The sequence below is a fragment of the Cephus cinctus genome, unplaced genomic scaffold, assembly GCF_000341935.2.
Source record: "Cephus cinctus unplaced genomic scaffold, Ccin1 Ccin1_scaffold0310, whole genome shotgun sequence".
NCBI classification, from domain to species: Eukaryota; Metazoa; Arthropoda; class Insecta; order Hymenoptera; family Cephidae; genus Cephus; species Cephus cinctus.
Window position 1 is genome coordinate 161180 of NW_014333013.1, and position 23251 is coordinate 184430.

At 36.6% G+C, this 23251-nt stretch overlaps 6 protein-coding genes across 11 annotated transcripts; 2 read left to right on the top strand and 4 right to left on the bottom strand.

The window, feature by feature from the left end:
- The first annotated feature begins 1963 nt into the window (after positions 1-1963).
- LOC107266426 (ubiquitin carboxyl-terminal hydrolase CYLD) lies at positions 1964-6639 on the top strand. Its single transcript, XM_015736893.2, has 13 exons — positions 1964-2137; positions 2211-2880; positions 2960-3089; positions 3174-3455; positions 3729-3809; positions 4007-4182; positions 4267-4386; positions 4458-4672; positions 4730-4902; positions 4961-5257; positions 5344-5459; positions 5520-5736; positions 5814-6639. Exons 2-13 carry the CDS (start codon positions 2401-2403, stop codon positions 6002-6004), a joined length of 2478 nt encoding a protein of 825 aa, XP_015592379.1. The 5' UTR covers positions 1964-2137; positions 2211-2400; the 3' UTR covers positions 6005-6639.
- Positions 6640-6764: 125 nt separating this feature from the next.
- LOC107266429 (repressor of RNA polymerase III transcription MAF1 homolog) lies at positions 6765-9876 on the bottom strand. Of its 2 annotated transcripts, none has more exons than XM_025083688.1 (6): positions 9468-9876; positions 8587-9379; positions 8377-8526; positions 8003-8284; positions 7797-7916; positions 6765-7693 (listed from the first exon to the last, which is right to left on the bottom strand). In XM_025083688.1, exons 2-6 carry the CDS (start codon positions 8667-8669, stop codon positions 7621-7623), a joined length of 708 nt encoding a protein of 235 aa, XP_024939456.1. In that variant the 5' UTR covers positions 8670-9379; positions 9468-9876; the 3' UTR covers positions 6765-7620. The 2 variants fall into 2 exon arrangements, with proteins under 2 accessions (XP_024939456.1, XP_015592381.1); XM_015736895.2 differs by having other exon boundaries at positions 8587-9014; positions 9114-9876.
- An 89-nt stretch (positions 9877-9965) lies between these two features.
- LOC107266425 (GATOR complex protein WDR59) lies at positions 9966-17111 on the top strand. 5 transcript variants are annotated; one of them, XR_001537415.2, is made up of 21 exons: positions 9966-10656; positions 11214-11451; positions 11585-11634; positions 11694-11829; positions 11919-12132; positions 12236-12369; positions 12450-12599; positions 12688-12847; positions 12921-13000; positions 13065-13131; positions 13200-13408; positions 13479-13742; positions 13804-13951; positions 14026-14219; positions 14294-14430; positions 14505-14714; positions 14789-14915; positions 15760-15794; positions 16171-16331; positions 16398-16651; positions 16739-17111. XR_001537415.2 is itself a non-coding variant. In XM_025083687.1 (21 exons), the coding sequence occupies exons 2-21, from the start codon at positions 11398-11400 to the stop codon at positions 16876-16878; spliced, it is 2916 nt and encodes a 971-aa protein (XP_024939455.1). In that variant the 5' UTR covers positions 9966-10656; positions 11214-11397; the 3' UTR covers positions 16879-17111. The 5 variants fall into 5 exon arrangements, 4 of the variants coding, with proteins under 4 accessions (XP_024939455.1, XP_015592376.1, XP_015592377.1 ...); XM_025083687.1 differs by having other exon boundaries at positions 12239-12369; positions 15760-15789; XM_015736890.2 differs by having other exon boundaries at positions 9967-10656; positions 15760-15789.
- Positions 17112-17524: 413 nt separating this feature from the next.
- Positions 17525-20555, bottom strand: LOC107266428 (adenosylhomocysteinase). Its single transcript, XM_015736894.2, has 7 exons — positions 20368-20555; positions 19979-20169; positions 18792-19133; positions 18500-18715; positions 18190-18416; positions 17970-18135; positions 17525-17878 (listed from the first exon to the last, which is right to left on the bottom strand). The coding sequence occupies exons 1-7, from the start codon at positions 20393-20395 to the stop codon at positions 17747-17749; spliced, it is 1302 nt and encodes a 433-aa protein (XP_015592380.1). The 5' UTR covers positions 20396-20555; the 3' UTR covers positions 17525-17746.
- Positions 20556-20815: 260 nt separating this feature from the next.
- LOC107266359 (leucine-rich repeat-containing protein 23) lies at positions 20816-21879 on the bottom strand. The gene has a single exon (XM_015736753.2). It carries the CDS (start codon positions 21844-21846, stop codon positions 20905-20907), a length of 942 nt encoding a protein of 313 aa, XP_015592239.1. The 5' UTR covers positions 21847-21879; the 3' UTR covers positions 20816-20904.
- Positions 21880-21887: 8 nt separating this feature from the next.
- Positions 21888-22851, bottom strand: LOC107266360. Its single transcript, XM_015736754.2, has 2 exons — positions 22261-22851; positions 21888-22186 (listed from the first exon to the last, which is right to left on the bottom strand). The coding sequence occupies exons 1-2, from the start codon at positions 22330-22332 to the stop codon at positions 21974-21976; spliced, it is 285 nt and encodes a 94-aa protein (XP_015592240.1). The 5' UTR covers positions 22333-22851; the 3' UTR covers positions 21888-21973.
- Between the last annotated feature and the right edge of the window lie 400 nt (positions 22852-23251).

The window sequence follows — 23251 nt, forward strand, 5'->3', positions numbered from 1 at the left end:
GCGGAAGGGACACGGCCACCACGATTTGGATTTGGTACGGGACTGATGGAACAGCCAGTTCTCGGTAAGTACCGCGAGGGCGGTCTTATTTAGAGAATATCTTGCGCGAGAAGATAGCCGAGCGGGAGTGGTGCGGACACACCGACGCCTCAGGTGGCTACCGACGTCAGAAGGCACACTCCCGAGGAAGGAAAGGCTCGTCTCCAACGAGACCTGTTAGGATCGCGAATCGCGCCGCGAGGGGATTCGCGGATTCGGTAGGGACACGGAGATAGGGACAGGTCTGGGGCAGGCTAGAAATCACGACTCGGAATAGTCGTGAGCCGCCGTTGGAGAACACACTGTACGCGACGGGATTTGTATTGTAAAATCCGCCGTTTATTTGATGGTAATAAACGGAACGGTATCCTACTCGCTGTCTTATCATTTTGCGCGCCTATCCGTTGACTCCGAAATTCTCTCTCGTCGCCTCCATGTTCCCCTCTACCATTTTCCGTGCGCTGAGGCTGAGATGCCGGGAAACCTGACAATGGCCGTGGTGAGGGATGATGGTGCGGGAAAGCCGCACCTGGCGCCCAACAACTAGATCTTCGGATCTTTTCTTCGATTACAGCACGTTGAGAGCAGCCACGGATTATTTGTAGGCGACGCCGATGAACGGTACACGTCACAATACATAACATTATAAGTTCAGGCTGATTTGGAAACGATGAAGGCTTTTCATAAGTATCAGTGATAAATATAATATATAATCTAATACATTTACATATATCTGTATCTGGAATATCTATAATAATAATAATAATCTGTAATAAGTACACTTATAAATAATGAGCTCTGTAAATCATCAAGTTCAGATTTAAACTAGGAAAAGGAAAAGGACTAGGAAAAGAACAAGTACTAGCAAAAGAAATACTGAACCCTGTAAGTCGTCAAGTTCAGATTTAGACTCGGAAAAGGAAAAGTGTTGTACGATGATAGAGAGATTGCGCGGATCGAAGGAGTTGTGAAGGTGGAGTTATGGTGAAGGAGAGAAGGAGAAGGAGAGAAGAGAGAGGAGGAGAGAGAGAGAGAATGGAGAATTATGAAGTGAAGGTGGAGAATAATTGTTGAAACGTCTATTTATCAATAAAATAAAACCTCTGTTTTTATTAAAAACCTACTATCCACTTAACAAAAAATGAGATTGAGAAATCAGTTCTTTGAGTAATGTGAATGTTAGACGATCGATGCGAATAAAAGTTATAATTAAACTTATTTATTCATTAATTAACCCTACTGACGATATAGGCACAAGAAATATTATTACTCGCAATAATAATAATTAGCTAATAAATTTACTATTTACAATTCACTTCATGCTATCGTCTACTACGTACTTCAAGCCCGACGAAAGCGTTCACAGCGATGTTTATGGTCAAATTCGGAACCCATCTCTGGCTACACTTTCACCGTCCATGTTTTTAGTACTCCCCACATAAGCGTTCGCCCACCTTTACTCTAGTCTTCATGTTTAGGACTCGTTTTGCGCCGCCATGGCATTGCGAGCGGATTTTCAAACTATCAATCTTTACCATCAAGCGACTCGGTCGAGTCTCGCGCCAAGTACAGGCAACCCGCCGTACAGAGCTTAACCCTACCCACACTACAATGCGAATCTCTTCCATATACGTATTAACACACGTCATCCTATTCCTATTTCGTACCTAAATTCTGACATACAGTGTCGGAAAGTATAAGTGAATAAACGCGGGAAAAAACGCCATATTCTTTGATCAAACAATTTTTTAATCATGAGCACACACATCGCATGCATCAGTATTTATGCTCCTTTCTGTTTAAAAAAAAAGGTATTTAAAAATTAGATTATATCAATTTTTTTTGCTCAATTTATTTTTATCATGTGTGAGATAACCTTACCGGACTTCCATGCAAATTACATTCTACTGCCGTCACTACTTTATCACTGGCAATCATGGTGGCCAACGATGTTTTGGAGCACTGCAAAAGACCCTGAAGAAGACACTAGACTACATTCTTAACGTTTTTGATACCGGCAGAAAGTCATATACTTGTGAGATGCTTGAATGAAACATCTGTGAGTTTTAAACAACATACAAATGTGCACTAAATAACGGTAATTAAACCTATAAAAAAGTATTATTCCGTTATTGATGAAGTAAGAAACAACTAGAAATATTATTACAAAGTTGTAGATTGCAAATTAACAACGTGGGTTCTGTCATCTGCGTCGTCGACAATGACAAGGTGAACCACGTTTTGTTAAATTTCTCAAGAATGTAGAGCAACTGAGATTGTAACACGCAGATCTTCAGTATTATATGTAAATCTTAAAAGGTTCGATCAAAAAGAAAATCCTTCCACGTAAAATAAGAGAATATGGATAAACGTGTTTCAGAGAACGGCGAGTCTCGTCAAATCTTGCAGCATTATATTGCTAAACAGAACACAGTGCTTAATAGAATTTCAGGCAGTTGCAATGCTAATATCAGTACTCTACGTTTGGGAATGCTTGTTGAGGCTGTCGAGATACAAAGAGATGGGGGTTTGAGGATACGAGTTGATGATCCTAATGGCTCGGATATTTGGAGAAGGACAGAATGGCTCTGCCATAGATATGATCTTATTCCAGTATCACCAATTATATGGGAGTATTTATTAGCTGTACCATTACCACAAGAAAGAGTACGTTTGGCAAGTAACAAACAGTTCTGTGAGGAGATTAAAGATATTTGTTTAAATGATAAAGTCTGGTACAGACCAGATCCTGGAGCATCTGCAAAATTTCTTTCCATTGTTAAATACATTGGTCCAGTAGCAGAGCTTGGTCAAGGAATATATTTTGGTCTGGATGTATTGGTAAATTTAAGTCCAATGTTACATCAGCTTATAACACAAATCAATGTTTTGCATCACTACATCCATGCTATTATTGCAGGATAGTAGAGAAGTATCAAAAACCTCAAAATTTGCTCAACAATATTTTTCATATATACGGTCAAGTGGAGTCTTTGCAACCTTGAGCAATGTGGAACCCTTCAAAGCTGAGGGAGCAGAATCTGGAGAAGGTGATTAAAATAACAATCAAAGTATAGAAATAATATAATTCAAAACTTACACCAATTGATAACTGTGACTTCAATATTTTACAGCTTTCAGAAGCAATGAAGTTGTGTCCCACAAGCAAATTATTGATTTTTCAAACGAGGATATTTCCTATAATACTGATCGGACTCCACAGGATTCAAGTGTAGCATATATTGATAGATTATCTTTATTTGATGATAAAACAAACAATAACCCTAATACTCTACCAGTATTAAAAGAGCCAGCAGTGTCTAAATCATCCTACCAATCAGCAAAATCATTGAATATAATTGGAGATGCTTCAAGCTTAAATCGCAACGCGGACAGCTATAAACTCTTCGACACTGGTAAACAAATATAAACCATAATCAGCCTATACACAGCGCTTTAAAGCTTTCCGCAATGCATCTGTATCGCTGGGGTTTTCGTGAATATCGCTTGTCTTCAACAACATTCACTTCCCGTGTAGCAGAGTTAATAATAACTATGGCCTTTATAAATAGCCAGTAACATAGCCTATCTCGGAGACGTTGGAAAGCTGCAAAGGGCTTCTGATTTAAAAAGTAATTCCTTAATATAAATGGCTGCAGCTTTAGAAGACATTCCGATTTTTGTGTTAGAGCACAAATGGAGCAGCGATATAGATTTGAACACGTACAGCAATTTGGATGTGAACCACGATTCCCTAAGCCCAAATCACAGTAAGCAAAATGATCATGAATGTTCACAAAATTCGTTTTATTCAATTCACGTGTTCGCAACATTTTATGTGGTACTTAAAGATGCTGTGTTATTAAACTTTTACTCTTCCATTGTATTCATTGTTTCCTCGAAATACATAAAATTATATCCTACATCGACCTGAGAGTCTTTATAAAGTTCTCTTTGAATCCAACAGACGGTGTATCAAAAAATGATGACGGTATAACCGTGCGACCTGAAAATACGGGAGATCTCAGGGTCGGCTCTACAGTGAAGATACTCGTAGACACAGATACACGACAGGGTGTGATACGTTGGATCGGTATACCGCCCGGAACTATACCTGGTAAACTGATGGCAGCTGTTGAATTAGTGAGTGCTAAAATAATTCAATGACGAGTATTTTTCTTACCATGGTCCTGCACTCTTATCTTGACGAATGGACGCTCCTTTTAGGATGAAGGTCATCCCCTGGGAACAGATGGAACTTATAATGATATCAGGTATTTCCATTGCTTGCCGCGAAGAGCAATATTCACGGACATGAACGAATGTCGTCAAGGTGATAAGATGCCAGTGAGTATTTTACTTATTCTTGAAACTTCTCATGTTTAAAGAGCAATGTTGTAATATTTTCTTATGAAAAGGTCAATGAACGGGCCATGATTAATGTCAATAATTTTGGTAACATGGAGAGTTCTGTTGTGATGGGTATGATCAGGCCAATTTGCGTCAAAGGAGATCTGGAGAGCATCTGTGGGAAGTATCGAGGAATACAGGGTCATCATAACTCCTGTTATTTAGATGCCACACTCTTCAGCATGTTTGCATTTACCAGTGTCTTCGATAACCTCTTATTCAGGTAAAGCATTCATTAAATTCATGTTCTTTTAAATATTTAATTGATTTCGTATTCCAGACCTCCTAATGAGAAAGATTGTCCACAATACGAAGAGGTTCAAAGAGTGTTACGTGAGGAAATTGTAAATCCTCTTCGAAGAAATATGTTTGTCAGAGCAGATCGTGTTATGAAGTTAAGAACGTTGCTTGAGAAATTATCATCTATCTCAGGATTAACTAGCGAAGAAAAAGGCAAGTTACTCATTTCATTTTTCACTGACTTAATATGCCTCATATCTAACTCTTTTAGATCCCGAAGAATTCTTAACCTCACTAGTTGCGCAAATCCTGAACGCTGAACCTTTCCTAAAATTAAGCTCAGGTCAAGATGCTTATCACTATCAGCTCTTTGTGGAGAAGGATGATCATCTCAATCTACCAACCGTACAGCAGTTACTGGAACAGAGTTTTCTCACGAGTAATATTCGGTTAAAAGAAGTTCCTTCTTGTCTGATAATTCAAATGCCGCGTTTTGGAAAGTCCTTCAAAATGTATCCAAAAATACAGCCTACATTATTACTCGACGTTACTGACATCATCGAAGACTGTTAAGTACCGTTTTATTCGGACAATTAATAAGACACTTTGAAAAGTTCGTTTCCAACGAATAATAATGTCTTTTATTCGCTCTAGCTCCGAGACAGTGCACCGTATGCGGAAAGCTAGCCGATTTCGAATGCAAGGAATGTTATGGGCAATGTGGAGTAGGTCTCGAGAGCATAGCATTCTGCTTGCAATGTTTAGAAAAGGTAAGTTATAATCTTCACAGAAAAACATCATAATTACAACGAAAAATCATATAAACGTAGGTACATCGTCATGAGCGAAGAACAAATCATGAACCAAAGAAACTTATCGTTCCCATGGAGTTCGCCATCTTGCAAGAACATTGTCCAGTGCCAAGACTTTACCTGGAGCTTTCTGCAGTAGTCTGCATAGAAACATCTCACTATGTATCATTTGTAAAGTGTGGATCAGGTTCGGAAGCTCCGTGGTGTTTCTTCGATTCAATGGCAGACAGAAAAGGTTCATATATTTATTTTTCTAATAAATACCATGTGTCATTTATTACATTCTTCTAATTACTTTGATTATCTTCTCAGGTGAGCAAAATGGCTACAATATTCCGGAAATGGTACCGTGTCCAGACTTTCCTTATTGGCTGAGCGAAGAAGGTGTCAACTACTTAACGGAATTGACTGATGATCGTCATTTACCAGAACACGCAAAGCGACTCCTCTGTGATGCTTATATGTGCATGTATCAATCACCGGATGTGATGATGTACAAATAATTGAATGTATCAGAGCGAATTGGGTAAGTCACATCCTGTACGAAATTCTGCATAGCTTATGTTATGCGCTCGTATTTTGATTATCGTCCCCCGTTATTGATGCAGATGTCAATCTGATCTGTTTCGTAATGTGGGATATGACGATAACATAAAGTCAATAATATTCACAGTTTGACAACTGTGTACAAAAATAATAGCTATTGTTAAGCCAAGAGGTTTTATTCATATAACGTGAAATTTACAATGTGACACAGAATGCGCGTTATTGTTACTGTTCTTGTAAACATAAATAATATTCACGCTACAACAAAGTCTGACTTGTTGTATTTAATCAAAAATCAATGACACTCGTTAAACGATCATAATCGTTAATACCGTAAACATATATCACGATATCGGATACCGATCCGCCGTATTATGACTCCATTATAGTCGGTTCATGTAAGAAGAACGAATTCTTATCTCTAATGAGTCGCAGCAAGAAATGTTATGTAAAGTATATATATATATATATATTCGAATGGATTATAGAGAATTGCCCGTCCGTAAAAACACAAATTTTTGTTCATTGCAAAATGAACACTTCCGTGTTTCAGGGAGTAACGAAATAAAAGATAATGAAATTTGAAGCTCAATAACTATGACTCAATATCGAAAAATGACAAAAAGAAGAATTTTGTATGTACGTGACAAAATTCTTAATTGGTAACGACTTAATCGGTTTTTCGTGTTATTAAGTAAAATTCTATCAAAGAAAATATTATATGGTGTACAGATTATCATACTGAGAATATTTATTACTAGTGATAAGGATTCGAAGGTTGGATCTATGCATAAAATTGTACAATGCTTCATCGTGAATTAACTAATTCTAAAGACGTACATTATTATCATAATTAACGCCAACAATCGTGGCGACTCTGCTTCGCCGCGCAAACGTTAAATGTGGATGTGGATACACCCTTAATATTTTTTGTTCTAATTAACGATATATACATTGAAAATACGATGAAAATGCGACAATTTTCCTACAAATTTCCATATCTCCCAAGGGGAAAAGTTTAATGGAATAGTTGTCCAAAAAACCTGATATCTAATACTGCTGATTGTAATCAATACCCGATCGTCGATATATCTTTTTGTTTAAAATGCAAAGAATAAGGTTATATAAGACTGGTAAAATGTCTCTTTACAATAAAAATAATAGAGATTGACGAGAAACGCTAAACGCTTACAGTCGTTTTTATTGTTATGTAAAAACTTGTTGCATGAGAATATGACGATACGTATTTTTTTTATCGAGTCGGATGAAAATACCTTCTGTATGACCTCGCAATTAGAGTGACTTAAGTCGATTCCTTTTTTTTTCTTAATTACAAACCCCTTACTTCTGCCACATTGCATGCATAGTAAACATCTTGACGTTTATATCAATATATAAAGTATAGTATTGTGAAATGTCGGGCGACATTGAAAAAAAACACACTGCGGCCCTCGTCGCTAGGAAATAAAACTGATATTTCGACGCGAGATAAGCTGAAGACTAAACCTAAAATATATGAGAAAAAGAAAACTTTCCGAGGTTCGTGATAATATGGATAACCCTTTAATCAAGTTCAGTAATGTTCCTCGTCGTCCTCGTCCATTGTAAAATCACTGCCGACCCCGGAATCCAAGATATACATAGGGCTGGAATAAAAAAAAGGTAGCATTTATTTTACCTTGCAAAAAGCGTAGTTGAACTGAATGGTTTTATGCTTCTTTTTTTTTTTTTGTTGGTATTTGCACTCACTTTATTGCTCTGCAGGTGAAAAATACAATTCTTTTCAATCTTTTATTGTAAAAGAAGTAATTGAAAGACCACAAGCATCCATCCTCGCCAAAGGGATCTGATGCCAGGTCCGGATTGTAACTGCCAAAGATTTATTATGGAAAGAGTTTTTTTTTAAAAGAATGGAGTATAGAAGATTATCCTGATAATAGAAATCCGGCAATCACCTGTAAATATCACATTCGCCCATTGATATTTCATCTTCTACAGCTGCCCATAGTGCGGAACGCAGCGTACGATAATGTTCTCCTGCAGTAGCGCTGAGATTACTGTCGACTGCATTCATCACCCATTGAAGACTCGGTTCTTTACTGAATTCATGGCTCTTCGCATCAGAAAAATCATAGTCTGGATGGAAGGCTGAGTTCAATGTTGCAATCAAATAGAAGAGTGTCTTGCGACTGATAGTGTCGCACAGTGGTCCATCTTCGTCTCCAGATACACTACGGCTGTAGATTGGGGATATGGTATGCCACTCACACACAGACTGCTAAACAGTCAGACATAATAGGGAGACATATAAGTAAAAAGATATGTATACCTAAAGTAACTTTGTGCCGGTGACGCTCCAAGAGACGTCTGAGGTGGCGACAAAGCTTGAAGGTCGTGTGGTGTTACTCCTTGTTCTGAGTTAAAACGCTTGTACAGTTGCTTATCGTTACCAGCCATTTTGCACGAGTAGCTTTCAATTCTAGAATATAAGTGTCTTTTATGGTAGTATTCTGCCTTGAATGGATAATCAATGTCTCACCTTCCCAGTATTTTACTATCTCCGGTAGTAATTGACAAGGCACTGTTTATAGCTTCAAAGCGGGTACTCTCCAAAAGCTTCATGATTGCACCAGTATTCCACCCTCTTTCCAATGGATCTTAATCTTGACAGATATCTAGTAATGTTGCTGTACTTATATACCTGAATACTTGGCTTAGTGAGACCAAGTTGTGCTATGAGCCATTGATATTTGGATCTTTGATATCAGAATAACTGTTCCTTCAAGACAGTGTGTACGTTCAGTAACGGCGAAGCGTTAAAAAACTTATACGATTTCGAAGACTTATTGAGTTCTTCAACATCTTTTTTAAGTATATGAAGATTCCTTTCCTTTTCGAGTGTACAAAATTTATCGTGGACGTAGTGGCATTTTCCTCGGAACTATATTTGAGGTACATTACAGATCACTAGAAAAGGATTTCAAAGACAAACGATATATGTCAGATCTATAAAGTCGTAAGTCTCTCTTTTTTCTTTTCTTGTTTCTCCACCGCAATGATGTTCACCTTGTAACTGATAATCCAGGTACTAATTTCTTATTCTTGTCCTTAATGTCCGTTTACGCGCACCTACTTCAAAATGCAGGTACGCGTCAGAAATATGTACAGATGAACTTGACGCTTTCGTAATGAACGTAATGGAGATAAGCAACCACTCGACTTGAAACAAAGTCTGTCTGTTTATTCTTGCCTGGACTGACTTCGATTCTGCGTTTCTTCCTTCTTTACTTGTTTGCAACCTACTTATTCAGACTGACCGTATACTCCCTCACCTAGATATTATCATTCACAGAAAATATACAACCTGAGAATCTTTTACTTCACGTCCGCTACTACAGAAAACAATCCATAATCACGAACATTGTCGTTTCTTTATGTTCGATTACGCGCTATCGAAATATGCACCACAAAGCTTCGCGCCTCCAAACTATTTATTCGTCTTTTACACTCCTCAACTGATTTTTTCTCTCAATAGAAACTTTTTACCCGTAGGTGCACTGTCGTTGAGACACTACCAATTATTTGTGACTTTAAGCAGGTACAAGCGCACACGATATATACATATATGAATGTATGCCACACTATACGCTCTTTGTATGACAGAAATAGCAAATGCAGCGTCCGGACGTCATTCTTCGTTGGAAAATTAGAAAAAGAAATAAAAGGACTTCTGATATGTTCGTAAATCGGTCGGTTCGACTTCGCAATTGTTATGGCACCAACTAAAGTATTGTGCATTAGATTAGCAATCGAAACGTATAAGATATGTGACTGGGAATATTAAAGAAACGAGAAAAAAAATGAATGATGGTTTTGTAAAATATAAAACTTCGTACGTTTTCTGCTTTCTTATTTTTTCAAGGCCAACCACGTATTTTTAGCAGTTTTCATGTTTTCATTTATTTTTAATACAGTCGGATTGGGTCTGGGTCTGGGCACTTAAGGGCTATCTACAATGAGACGTTGTCGTAAGCACTAGGCTGAAGCGTTAGTCGTTGTCGTTGTCGTTTTGCCGGAGACGGGGCAGCGTTCCGATTTCGTTCCGACATGAATCCACAATGTCGTTACCGTAACGCGCGACACTTCGATTCTGCAGCCAATCAGAGTACAGAATGTTTTGTGGCAGAGGGCGGTGTTGCCACCGGCGTGCACGTTAACGTTGTCGGAAGACGGAAGAGATGGGAGTTGGTCATCTCTCTTACGACAGCCGATTACGACATCCGTCAAACGCTTCCGTCAAACGACTTCATTGTGGAACGCACGTTCCGTCTTCCGACAACGACTTCCGTCATCCGTCTTACGGTTATGTCTCATTGTAGATAGCCCTTTAGGCGAAAAACGCGTACCCATAAGGTGGACACTACCGCAAGAGGCGTTAGTGTTGAAAGAGCGAATCACGTGGTAGCACTAGGCGTGCGTAGTTATCTCTCTTGAATACGTAATCTGCAGCTTTGTTCGTAATGTGTAATATACCGTAATTGGAATTGAAAGAAGTGGAAAGAAGCAATAATAACCAGAAAGTGCATCGTGCCCTGCTTGAATTACAATGGTAGGAATTCGCATTTGAAAATCTCACAGGAGTTACAAATAAATTTAGTAAAAAAGTTATGACACAAACAAAAATTGACTGTATACGTTAGTATATCTCCTTTGAAAGATTTTTCATTGGAAATTCCTACACTGAAACCGGAGAAAGTCTTTTTACAAAGAGAATTAGACCTTGTGGAACCAATTTCATATAGTGATGTAATATAAATTCAACAAGTGCAAAAGAGAGAAAATATTTATACTATTGAACTTAGCTACGAAAAAAATTCTACTTGTGTAGATATTTCACTTTTTGTACTTGTCCAGAGGTATTTTCATCAAATTAAAAGTTTTCAGTATATACGCAATTATAGCATCATTCAATTTTCACGACTTTTAGGTGAATTGGTCCATTTAACTTCACTTTTTTAAATAATAAATTCTTTATTTGTCTAACTTTAAAATTAGATTGTTAAATTTCATTTAATTGGTATCGCATCGGTTTTTTGCGTGTAACTTTCCTTTTGAATCGGAGATAAGAGGTTGCGTGAATTTACAGCTGCGCATGCGCTGTTTCAGCTGGCTTCTTCGACACTAGAGCTTGCCGGCAAAATCGTCCACATTACGGTTACGAGCTACAACGTGGTGAGGATTGCTGAGGATAGGGAAGTGCCCAGACCTATATACAAGACCCTGAGCATAACGTATGTATAGCTATTGTGCTCCGTAACCTGATGGCTGTGAGCCGCTTGTACTCGTTAAGATGTCAAAACGTTGGGGAAATGACTATGTGGTTACGGAGCATCGAGATTTACAGGTAATTTGTTTTCTAAGGAATTCTAGTACTTAAACAATAACATTAAACTACTTTTATTTATTTTCTATACAGGAATTCTGATACTGAATAAATAGCTAAGATAACACTGAACCTTTCTGTTTTTTTCCTATAGGCTAATACTATGGCTGTGGATGCGACTGGTAATTACGTTTTACTAGCTGGGTAAGTCTCAATGTGTTGTTTTTGAGACCAAATCCCAGTGTCACTATCCTCCCTTCCAGACGCAGATACTTTGCTATTAAACAACTTGATGAAGGGACTGACGCATTAAGAAAATTTCAGCGTCAAAGCAAGTACGAGGTTGGATCTGCTGAATGGAATCCAACATTAATCAATTGTCATCTGTGTGCAATATCTGTAAGAAAGTTTTAGTGATTGAAAAACAACTTGTTATAGTTGTTAGAATATTGTTGTTCTTGTGCTTATAAAATATTTGATACTGACAGAGCAATACTCGTGTTGAGATATTGAGCTTTGCTGGAGGTGGAGGATATGACTTGACTACGACTCATAGCTTAAGAGCACACACTCGAGTTGTTAGTGATTTAAATTGGCATCCTAAAGAACCTGATATCTTAGCTTCTTGCAGTATTGATACTTTTATACATATTTGGGATATACGGGATCAAAGAAGACCTTGCTTATCTTTGTCTGCTGTTGGTAAGCCATCAAGATAGTACTGATGATACACTTTTTTATCATACACTATATCAATCGTAATAATAGTTTACAGCACTTGATAACACATGAGATGATATTTTAGCAGGGTCATCACAAGTAAGATGGAATGGTTTATCACCGCATACATTGGCTACAGCTCATGATGGTGATGTTAAGATATGGGATCAGCGTAAAGGAAATAGTCCTGTGCAATATATAGCTGCCCATCTTACAAAGGTGTTTTATATACTTTTTCAAAGTGGCTAGCAAAACAATAATTAATATTGAGAAAGAGTGTTACTGACAATCATTTCTAGATTCATGGTCTCGACTGGTGCCCATTCCAACAGAATCAATTGGCAACATCCAGTCAAGATTGTACTGTAAAGATATTTGATGTTAGTAATCCTAGAAGGGCGGAAAGTATTCTCACTACAAATTCTCCTGTATGGAGAGCTAGATATACGGTATATTATTGTTATCATTCCCTACTCATAAAATTACATATTGTGTTAGATTCTTCTTCATTCTGCTGCCTAAAATTTTATTACTTAGCCTTTTGGAGAAGGACTGGTTACGATAGTTGTTCCACAATTGCGACGTGGTGAAAATAGTTTATTACTGTGGAATACTTCTAATCTTGGAACACCTATTTACACATTTGTAGGCCATACAGATGTTGTCTTAGAATTTCAGTGGCGACACCAAAAACTAGGTACATTCAGTATACATAAAATTTTTCACTTCGATAAAAATATCAGCTATTGTATAATAACAATGTTTTGTAGAATCTAATGATTTTGAATTAATAACGTGGTCGAAGGATCAATGTCTAAGGATATTCAAGATCGATCCATTCTTGCAGAAGGTACAGATATTAAATTTTTATTTAAATGTAATGGTAAATTGAACGCTTTTCTTACTCTTTTTAGCTATGTGGTCACGATCTAGACGATGGTACCTCTGTGTATACTCAGTATTCAGAAGACAATAATCCCAGTAAGTTACAATACAAATTTTCAAATATAAAAACCATATGATTAAGAAGTTAATAATTAAAGTGTCAGAAACATTAAATTCAGTTCAGCAGCTTCAATTTCACGACACTCAAAACGAAAGAGAGATGAACTGCGTTTCTTCAAAAATGGATAGTCAATCGTTGCATCATGATGTCAGTACTTACACCGATTTCGACAAGGAAGTGCCATCCCCAACGCAACCAAAGACATTACAACAGGAATTCTCCTTAATCAATATGAATATACCAAATATAGAGGTATAAAAAATAACTTCGCTAATGGCATGCATTTTCTAAATAGACTTTTGAAATCGTTACTTTCTTTTAGGTGAACACAATGGACGCGGTGGAACGTAGCTGTACCGTGACAGCTTCTAATAAAAATTACAATGTTATACTGAAAGTTAATTTTCCTGGTAATTATCCATACAGCGCACAGCCGACCTTCCAATTCTGTCCAGGAACAACAGTGGATAACCCAACAATGGCAAAACTACTAAAAGTTTTAAAGCAAACAGCACAACAAAGAGTTCGAAAAAATCGTTCCTGCTTGGAACCATGTTTAAGGCAGCTCATCATAACGTTAGAACAAGTCCGTAGTTTAATAAAATACTTATTAATATTTCATATAAATACAATGGTCCATTTTTTAGATGTGCGCTATTGATGAATCCGAAGGAAAGCATTTAGGATATATGCAACATAATGCAAATTTTTTAAATTCAACAGGAGTCTTTACAAATTATCAAGATGCATATATTCCATTTCCACGTACGTCAGGTGCCAAGTTCTGTTCCGTAGGTATGTAATAAATGCTTCATTCAATTGTTTAATGATAAGGAATTTGACATTATTTAATTTATCTTTTATAAAAGGTATTCTAGTTTGCTTCGGTCGCTCTTCCTATGTCAGACGGCCTTCCATAAAACCAGAAGGAGCTACTCCAAGAGCACTATCTGCCTTGGGAAATGGTGTTAATAATAGAGGACACTTTATGCACATGTACTCCAATGCCTATGCGCAGCCAAGCGATAATGTTTCCATAAGCTCCTTTTATTTTCAAGAACGTGTAAGCTCATATTATAATACACTTTCATTAATACTTTTTTATGTACAAATAAATAATTTTTAACATACCAATAGAAAAGTACAAGACGTGGTGTACATGGTATGAGTAAAACTCACAATAGATCTTGCTGTAGAAATTATCATTCCATGGTCACGATATACGATGCATCATCATTGTTTTTCGTGAACAAAGAACTGGCTGAGAAATACGTGTGAGTATAAGATATTAAAAAACATTTAGATCTCTCTAGATAAGTTTGATCCAATTTCATGATTTAATTTTTAGTATAAATATAACGGATATCCCAGCAATGTGTCGATATAATGCAAATGTTGCTGCTTCGTTAGAACGACCTGATTTGGTCCAGGCATGGTATTTAGCAGCTCTGATTATATCCCAACCACTGACAAACACTCAACAAAATTCTTGTCAGTCATCTGACATTGATGCAACATGGCCTCTACATCCATTTGGGCAAAATTTAATACATTCATTGTAAGTTCAATGAAGGATATAGTATTTTTTTTTATATCTGCCTTTAAATTGTAAAACATTTTTTTCATCTCTAGAATACAACATTATGCCAGTCAGTCAGATATACAGATGGCAGGGATGCTGAGCTGCACCTTTAGTTACAGATCTGAGAATTCAGATTCAATCCAGGGACGATCTATTAGTAAATCTGTAAACGTTAGTGTGAGTAAACTAATTTATTATTTATATTTATCATCATTGTTATGTATCCTTTCTGGTGAAAAATTGCCCTAAAATTTGAAAAATTACAGCACTTGGAACACTTCAAAAGAAAAATGTCAGATGAAAATAGAAAAAATTGATAAAACTGTACTTGAGTATCTCTATACTTTTCTCAAATTTTGTCTAACTCTTCTAAAATCGAAAATGAAATTTGTTGTGATTTTTAGTGGAATAACTTCGATTAGATTTCACAGATTCACACAGAAAATTCTTTTTCAATTTCTCAGTAATTTCTTCTAAATTTTTCTGTGAAATATTCCAAATATCTGAAAATATTGTTTTTTTTTTCTTTTTGCGGAGTATCGTCATATTTTAACAGAATAAATCAGAGATTTTATCTAGAAATTATTATATATTTTTTAAAAAAACATGAACTCATAATGTTTTAAATGTTTTCAGAAACATTTTTAAAGAAATATTATTTTTTAATAAATTAACAAGTACCATGCATTTATAATTAACCCTTCTGGTAAGCATCTCTTGTGATACGACGGTATAGTATGAGTATTATTATTGGAATTAGAGTACATTTTTTTATTATCATCGATTTTTTTTAATCAGTTGTATTATTTTCGCCGACTGAGTACCTCAAGAACCATATAATATAATGAAAAGAATTATATATATCTTAATTAGGATGAGGATTACGGTTATCAATACTGTACCGACGTAACGCACGGTTAATTAATAACCCACAGTTTGTTAATAACGCAAGATTTCATACGATATACAAGATGTTATCATAACCGGTAACAAAACTCACAACCCATTATCTTTGTTATAGAGGCTTTCCATAGGAAAATGGTGCTTAAAGGTAAGGTATGGTTCGCTTTTCAATGTTCTGTGTTATACATCAGTCTTGGGATAGAATGGTTCTTAGGGTTCTCTGTCGTGCCAATTTAAATATTCAATAGATTTTCCTTTGTCATGTTGTATGTATATGTTATATGAATCTTTATACTCTTTCAGTGCAGCACTATGATGAAGCGGTATCTCATTACACATTCCCAAGCACTATATCAAATACCCATTCCCAGTTATCATCTTAATATGTTCCACCTATGTATTATATTGAATTGCGAACCATGATTTGATATTCACAGAGTGTTACAATCTATATATGTATATGTATGTGTGTGTGTGTGGCTTTGTATTACTTCAGTATCCTTTTTAATTAATAAATAATAATTTTTAGCCTGGGGGCTCACCGTATCACACAATACATCCAGCGGATACTTCGTTGGAGGGATGGAACTTCCAGGATCTCAAACAACACAGGTCTAATTCTTGGTCAGAATCATTGGACGATCCTAAAATTATGCAGGATTCTTTCACGGACACCGGCCGCAATATTAGGTACTTTTTTGTATGATCATAAGTTTGATTAGGAAATATTTATCCTCAATTTATTAATGCACTTAGGATGTTGGATGAGAAGAATACCACACTTTACGACGGATACAAGAAAGCATATGCGGAGGTATTGCACCGATGGCGATTATTAGATGCCAGGGCACAAGTCCTTAAACATGTAAACGCAACGTCATCGGATACACATAAGGGCGTTGAGTTCCAGAGTGAATGTTATGCCTGTAGCAAAGCCAGTAGGGGTCCACAATGTTTTAACTGTAGGCGATTAACCCTGGAGTGCGTTGTATGTCATATATCTGTACGTGGTAAGTAACTAGATTTATATTATAACTTGGAATAAATTAGCAAACAACTCAAGAGCTGTCTATTATAATTAATTTCTTATTTTTTAGGACTCAGCAATTTTTGTATAGTCTGTGGACACGGTGGACACACACAGCACTTGGCTGCTTGGTTTGCTAATGAAACTTTATGTCCTGCAGGTTGTGGTTGCTCTTGTTTGCAGGAAACTGCTACACTTTCTAAAATGTGAACGTTATAGATGTAATAACGTACATAATTTACTTGATAAGAGACATTAAACAGAAGCGATAATAAATTATAATAAGGATATCCTTGACTTTTTATAATTGTTTCTTATATTTAAAGTGGTTAGAGATTTTTTGGAGTTTGATTCTGTATTGACTTGTTTTTTTTTTGTAAAGTTTAATTCTTTTTTTCGCTTGTATCACCTATATCCAAGAATAATATTTCAAATTCAAGGAGTTTGACTGAAGAGAAATTCTTTATATTCATACTGATACAAATAAATCAAATACTTGCAATGTTATCAATTTCACCCGTATTGATAGTAGTTCCCTTTCCCGGTTTAATTGTGCAATTATTGATAACGACCTACGTTTAGAGGCACCGTAAAATATTCCAGCTAGTAGTTAAGTCCACCTCAAGAGCTTGGAAATATAGATAAATAATATGAAATAATGTTTATGCTGCTGACAGTTGTTTTCATTAATATCTAATATGTACAGCAATCTTTTATATTACTTTAATTAAAGGTTCTACTCTCAATGGTGGTGACCACATTGGTATAATTGTCATTTTTGATAGTGTATACATTACGACATATTACAAGTGTTTGTATAACAATTATACTATGGAAATGGAACATTTCAAAACTATTTAAACGAAAGAGGCACTTCACGCTTTTGTTTATTCACCATTGTTTTACATAAGTCAATTTGAATAGTTGCCAATTACATAATATTTTTGAATGTTTGAAATGTGATTCTCAAACTGTTTGAACTGTGATCAAATAAAAATTTATGATTATTCAAACGAAGATGTTCTTTCGTTGATAGATTTCATTTCTTTTTATGACAAAAAAGTTTATTACATGCTTTCTAATATCTGTAATGATCAGGTTTGAAAGGACCATTAATAGGTATATCCAGATATTTAGATTGTTCTGGAGTAAGTGTTGTCAACTTTACTCCCAGGTGATTTAAGTGAAGAGCAGCTACTTCTTCATCCAACTATAAACAAAAATATAAATATTGTATCGTGCCAAAAAATGATAGTGATGACAGACAGCAAAATGCATGCCAGTAATAAATTGTGTCTTACTCTTTTGGGCAACATATGAACTCCAACTGAATAAGAATCAGATTTAGTCCAAAGTTCAATTTGTGCCAGTACTTGATTTGTAAAGGAATTACTCATGACAAAACTAGAGTGCCCTGTAGCACATCCTAAATTAACTAGTCGACCTTCAGCAAGAATGATAATATGCCTGTAATATAAAACAAATGACATATTCGTAGAATTTAAAATTTTGTTAACTTACCTTCCATTGCTAAGCTTATAGCGATCAACTTGGGGTTTAATATTGATTTTCTCCACGGCATTTTTATCCAGCCAATTAACCTGGATCTCACAGTCAAAATGCCCAATATTACAGACAATTGCATCATTTGGCATATTTAGAAAATGAGATCCTAATATAATATCTTTACATCCAGTAGTAGTGACATATATCTGACCCTTGTGAGACACTTCATCCATTGTAGTAACCTAACAATATATAAGGATACCAATGAGGTAATGGATAAATTATAAATTATTATATATAAAAATGCAAATAATAAAATTCTTGCCTCATATCCTTCCATAGCAGCTTGAAGGGCGTTTATGGGATCAATTTCCGTGATTATTACTCGACCGCCCAGAGCGCGAAGACTCTGTGCACATCCCTTGCCCACGTCTCCGTATCCTGCGACAACGCAGACCTTCCCCGCGAGCATAATATCAGTAGCTCTTTTGATTCCATCAATCAGAGACTCCCGACATCCATAAAGATTGTCAAATTTACTCTGGTGATGAAAAATAAGTAGATAGTATGCTTTAATACAATCTCTGATGTTACAATTATCTGGTCCGGGTACTAACCTTCGTGACAGAGTCATTGACATTTATCACAGGAACTTTGAGTGTACCATTTTTCAACATCTTGTACAGATTATGAACACCCGTAGTAGTCTCCTCAGATACGCCCCGGCATTCTGTAAGATATTGAGGGAACTTTTCATGCACCAAATTTGTTAAGTCTCCACCGTCGTCGAGGATGAGATTTAAAGGTTTTCCATCGTCGAAGACTAGCGTCTGTTCTATGCACCAGATATATTCCTCGTCGGTCTCGCCTTTCCATGCGAATACGGGAATCCCAGCTTTTGCCATAGCTGCAGCCGCATGATCCTGAGTGCTGAAGATATTGCACGATGACCATCTTACCTGATGAATAATTAATAAATTAAATAAAAAATTCGGAATAACGTGGTTGGAATTGCTCTCGCTCGGGATCATGCATCATGATAACCTTATGTAGTCTTTTATCATAACAAAGTCGCTAATCATAGTCGGCAAAAGTCGTCACGCTCGACATATTGTTGACCTGGTATGATTCTAATATTGTGATCATTCTTACTCTTCACACAATAGAGAATTTAAATAAGTATTGTTAACGTTAAGAACTTCGTTCTTACAATTTGGATCTTTTTATAGTTATGAAAAAATATCTCTTATGCAATTTTTCAGTACTCGCCATTTTGGTACGACATTATTACAATAGTTCCACTACATATATGAAAGCCTGTTGCGGTAATAATTTAGAGGGGTTTTCTCGATATGAGTTTCAAATTAAAACAGCCCCCTAGACGTCACGTTTTACTCGTAGATAGATTATACTTTCGTTTATTAATAATTACGTGTGCTGTAGAAAACAGTTACCCACGAGTTATACATCGCAGATAATTCATTTTAATCACGAAAACCGTTTCTAGTCCATTGATAGGTGTAATGGGTCAGTAAGAGTCAATCTTCGGCTCACTCTTATGTGTTTGCCTCGGAGAGAACTATTGTATATCCAAGACGTTTCACGTATAAGATGTATAGTTGGCGAATGTAATTAATTTTATAAAAGCAACGCAGTATAATTAACAGCTTAGGTAAGTTTATTTCATTTAAGAAAAAGTTTCGAGGCTGTGAAAAAATCCAAGGCAAGAAGACTCTCTGTGATATTTGCCAGTATAGAAATATCTTATATTTAAAAAAATTTAATTATACATATATATATATACCTCAGCCCCAAGCTCCACGAGTGTTTCAATAAGTACAGCGGTTTGTATAGTCATGTGTAAGCAGCCAGCAATACGAGCTCCTTTTAATATTTTCGTTGGTCCGTATTTCTTGCGTAGAGACATCAAACCAGGCATTTCATTTTCAGCCAGTGTTATTTCCTTCCTTCCCCAATCAGCTAGCGAGAGATCCGCTGTAATGAAAAAAAATTTAAGAAATTTAATAAATTATGAATACGAATACAAATTTAATAAATTTTAAGAAATATTTGGATTTTCATAACAATGAGACCATTTTAATGATATTTCAAATCGTCTACCAAGTTCATAAATTTCGGAGCAGCGTGGGATCAACACGTGCTCCAATCTTATACGAAGTTCTTAGTACTTACCAACTTTGTACGACAACTTGTTGGACATTTTTCAATTGTTTAAATGAAGGTGGATATCAAAGAAATTTTGTTAAAACAATGGATAATAATAGAGCTAGTGGTAGATATGAGACTTTTGGAGCCGGCTTCAAAGAACTGCTCACCGCGGATACCGCCGAGCAGGTCTAGCAAATGATAATGAATTGACTGCTTTTTTAAGCAATATGGGCGTACAGTAGCGCCACGTAGCGTTCTTAGTACGAAAGTAAAATGCGATCGAAGCGACACGGTATGGTTCTGGGGAAAAGTATTTACCCATTGTGACCTTACCGACAGTGTTTTATCGACAGAGGAGTTACGGACTCAGTAACCTGTTTAAAAGATGGGGATCGAAAATTTTCCTCAAAGCAGTGATTCTCAAATAGTGGAGATGGAACATTTATTTCTTTCATTCCGGTCCTTTGAAACGGACGAAACAGGACCGCAAAATACATTCAACGAAAACCACCAAACACTGCGTACAGTTGTTCTACATGTGACTACATACAAGTTCATTATTCATTGGAGTATATCTGATGCTTCTACCCTCTCGTCCTCTAGAACAGGATCTTTATCAATTCTCTTGAGATTTGGTAATATCCTAAGTACAGGAATTCTGTATGCAGACTCCTCACCCATATCGAGATTATTTTCCATAATAATTAAACTTTCTAATTTCACCAGATAACGCAGCTTTCTTATCTCGTCCATTCCACGCAAACAATTGTTTCTTAAATTAAGATAAGTGAGTTTAGGACAGCTGTGAGGATTTTCAAATCCATCCAGTACTTCTATTTTATTGGCACGAATATGAAGGACACTCAAATTTACAAGAGTCTCCAGTCCTTCGATAATAGTCAGCCAATTTTCAGCCAAGTATAAGCGAACCAGTGTAGGGCAATATATGCCACCCATTCCGGAAATTGCGTTGCCACGTAATTCAAGGATCTTCAGATTCTTCAGTAAGTACGGATTTAAGGATACATTTTTTATCCCATTATAATTAAGCTCTAGGCATTCAAGCAATTTATGCGAGATGCCTGTCGTGTTTGTTATATTATTTCTATTTAATGTAAGAACTTGAAGATAAAGCATAGGCTCCATGCTGCCTGTCGGAAGGCCGTTTCTATCGGCCTGTAACATTAGCAAAAATGTCATTGAAGTCAGTACAGACATTGCATCCGGAGTCAATCGGTTACCCGAGACATCAACATATATGACATTCCTAAAGCAGGGTATTACACTAATATCAGTCAATCCCATATCCGATGCTTTAATCGATAAGTATGCATATCCTAGTCCAGAATCGATTTTTCCCAAGTTGCAAAGACACTTCGAAGCTTCGTCCCGCGTAAGAATTCGAGAACTCACTTCCTGTTCCACACCTTCTTCCTCATTTCCAGAGAAATCCACCTCTCCAACAAATTCTTGCATCCCTAAGTCCAAGGAATCTCCAGACATTATAGGACGTATTTTCTGAATTAATATCGAAAACTGTCACGTATGTCAATTTTATTTATTCATTGCTTGATGACATCAATCGAGAATTCACGTTAGTTGTATCCAATTGCAATGCCTATAACAATGATTATCGTGTTCTAACACAACCTGATTTCTGTCTGGAAAGGTCGTTAACTTCACGTCTGTGCATGATGTTATGAAGTTTCTTCAGAAGAATAAAATTCTCCCTCAGTATCTCAGCCTGTCTTCCACTTTCGAGCTGATTCCTTTTCGCGTCGAAAATAACGTGTGGTCTCCCTGGAGGGGGTTGTACATCCACCGTCGACGTAGCATTCTTAACCTCAAATGAAATGATTCTCACAACGACTGGAGCACTTCAAAATATTGTCAAGGTTAGTTTCTTTTCTTACTTACTCTTGATCGATGACGCTCGTAAGCACGTCGCTGTAAAGATACTGTACTCAGGATATTTTTATCTGTTAGCATTATATGTTTTATGCTGTTAATAAGAATGCTTACTAGTGACTTGAGGATATCCTTTAATACCCTGGTGATATTCTTGGTTGCCCTGGTAATATCCTTAGTAACCACGACATCCTGTTTACAGTTATGTCTCTGGCAACGAAGGAAGTATCGATCGAATGCTCTATGTGGAGGGTAAAATGGTTTCTTTATGTTTTATCGCATACAGTGCAGTAGCTGGACGCTACCAGACACATGCTGCGGACAGGGACGGTGACGGCGTCGGCGTCAGCGTCCCGACGCTGCCGTGGCTCGTGCTGCCTTATGCGCAGCTTACTCATTGGCGGACATGCTGGACCAATGAAAATTGTGAGGCGGGTATCGTATTCTTCTTCAGTGTTCTTCACGCGTTCACGCGCACTCACGCGCGACACTACAAGAATAACCGGTAGGAAAAGAACGGTCTGACATATTACGTTTTAGGCAGGAACGTGCCGAAAGTACAACAAAAGGTTGTTTTATGGGAATTTTTAACAGCCTCTAGGACTAGCTCTTTGAAAAGGTTTAAAATATCTACTTCCTACTTAGCTCTTTTAAGGGCAATAGGTTATTTTTCTTTCAGGGGTACCTATACTCCATTTCAATCAAGATTTATGTATTTAATAGATTATAGTTCTAGTTCAATGTCTTTTTTTTTTGACAGCTCGAGAATGAAGTCTCGTCTCGTATAAGTTACGTAGCTCTATACATACAATTTTTCGTGCAATGTATGTGTACGGTTTTACACTGATATATATAATATATATATATTTTCTATTTTAGCGTACGTTTCCGTGATGAAAATTACGTGTAAATTGCTACGAATTGCATTCTTTACGAACCGTTACAAGACACATTGAACTCGTGAATGTGAAAAAGTCAATACTCATCCATTCCAACATCT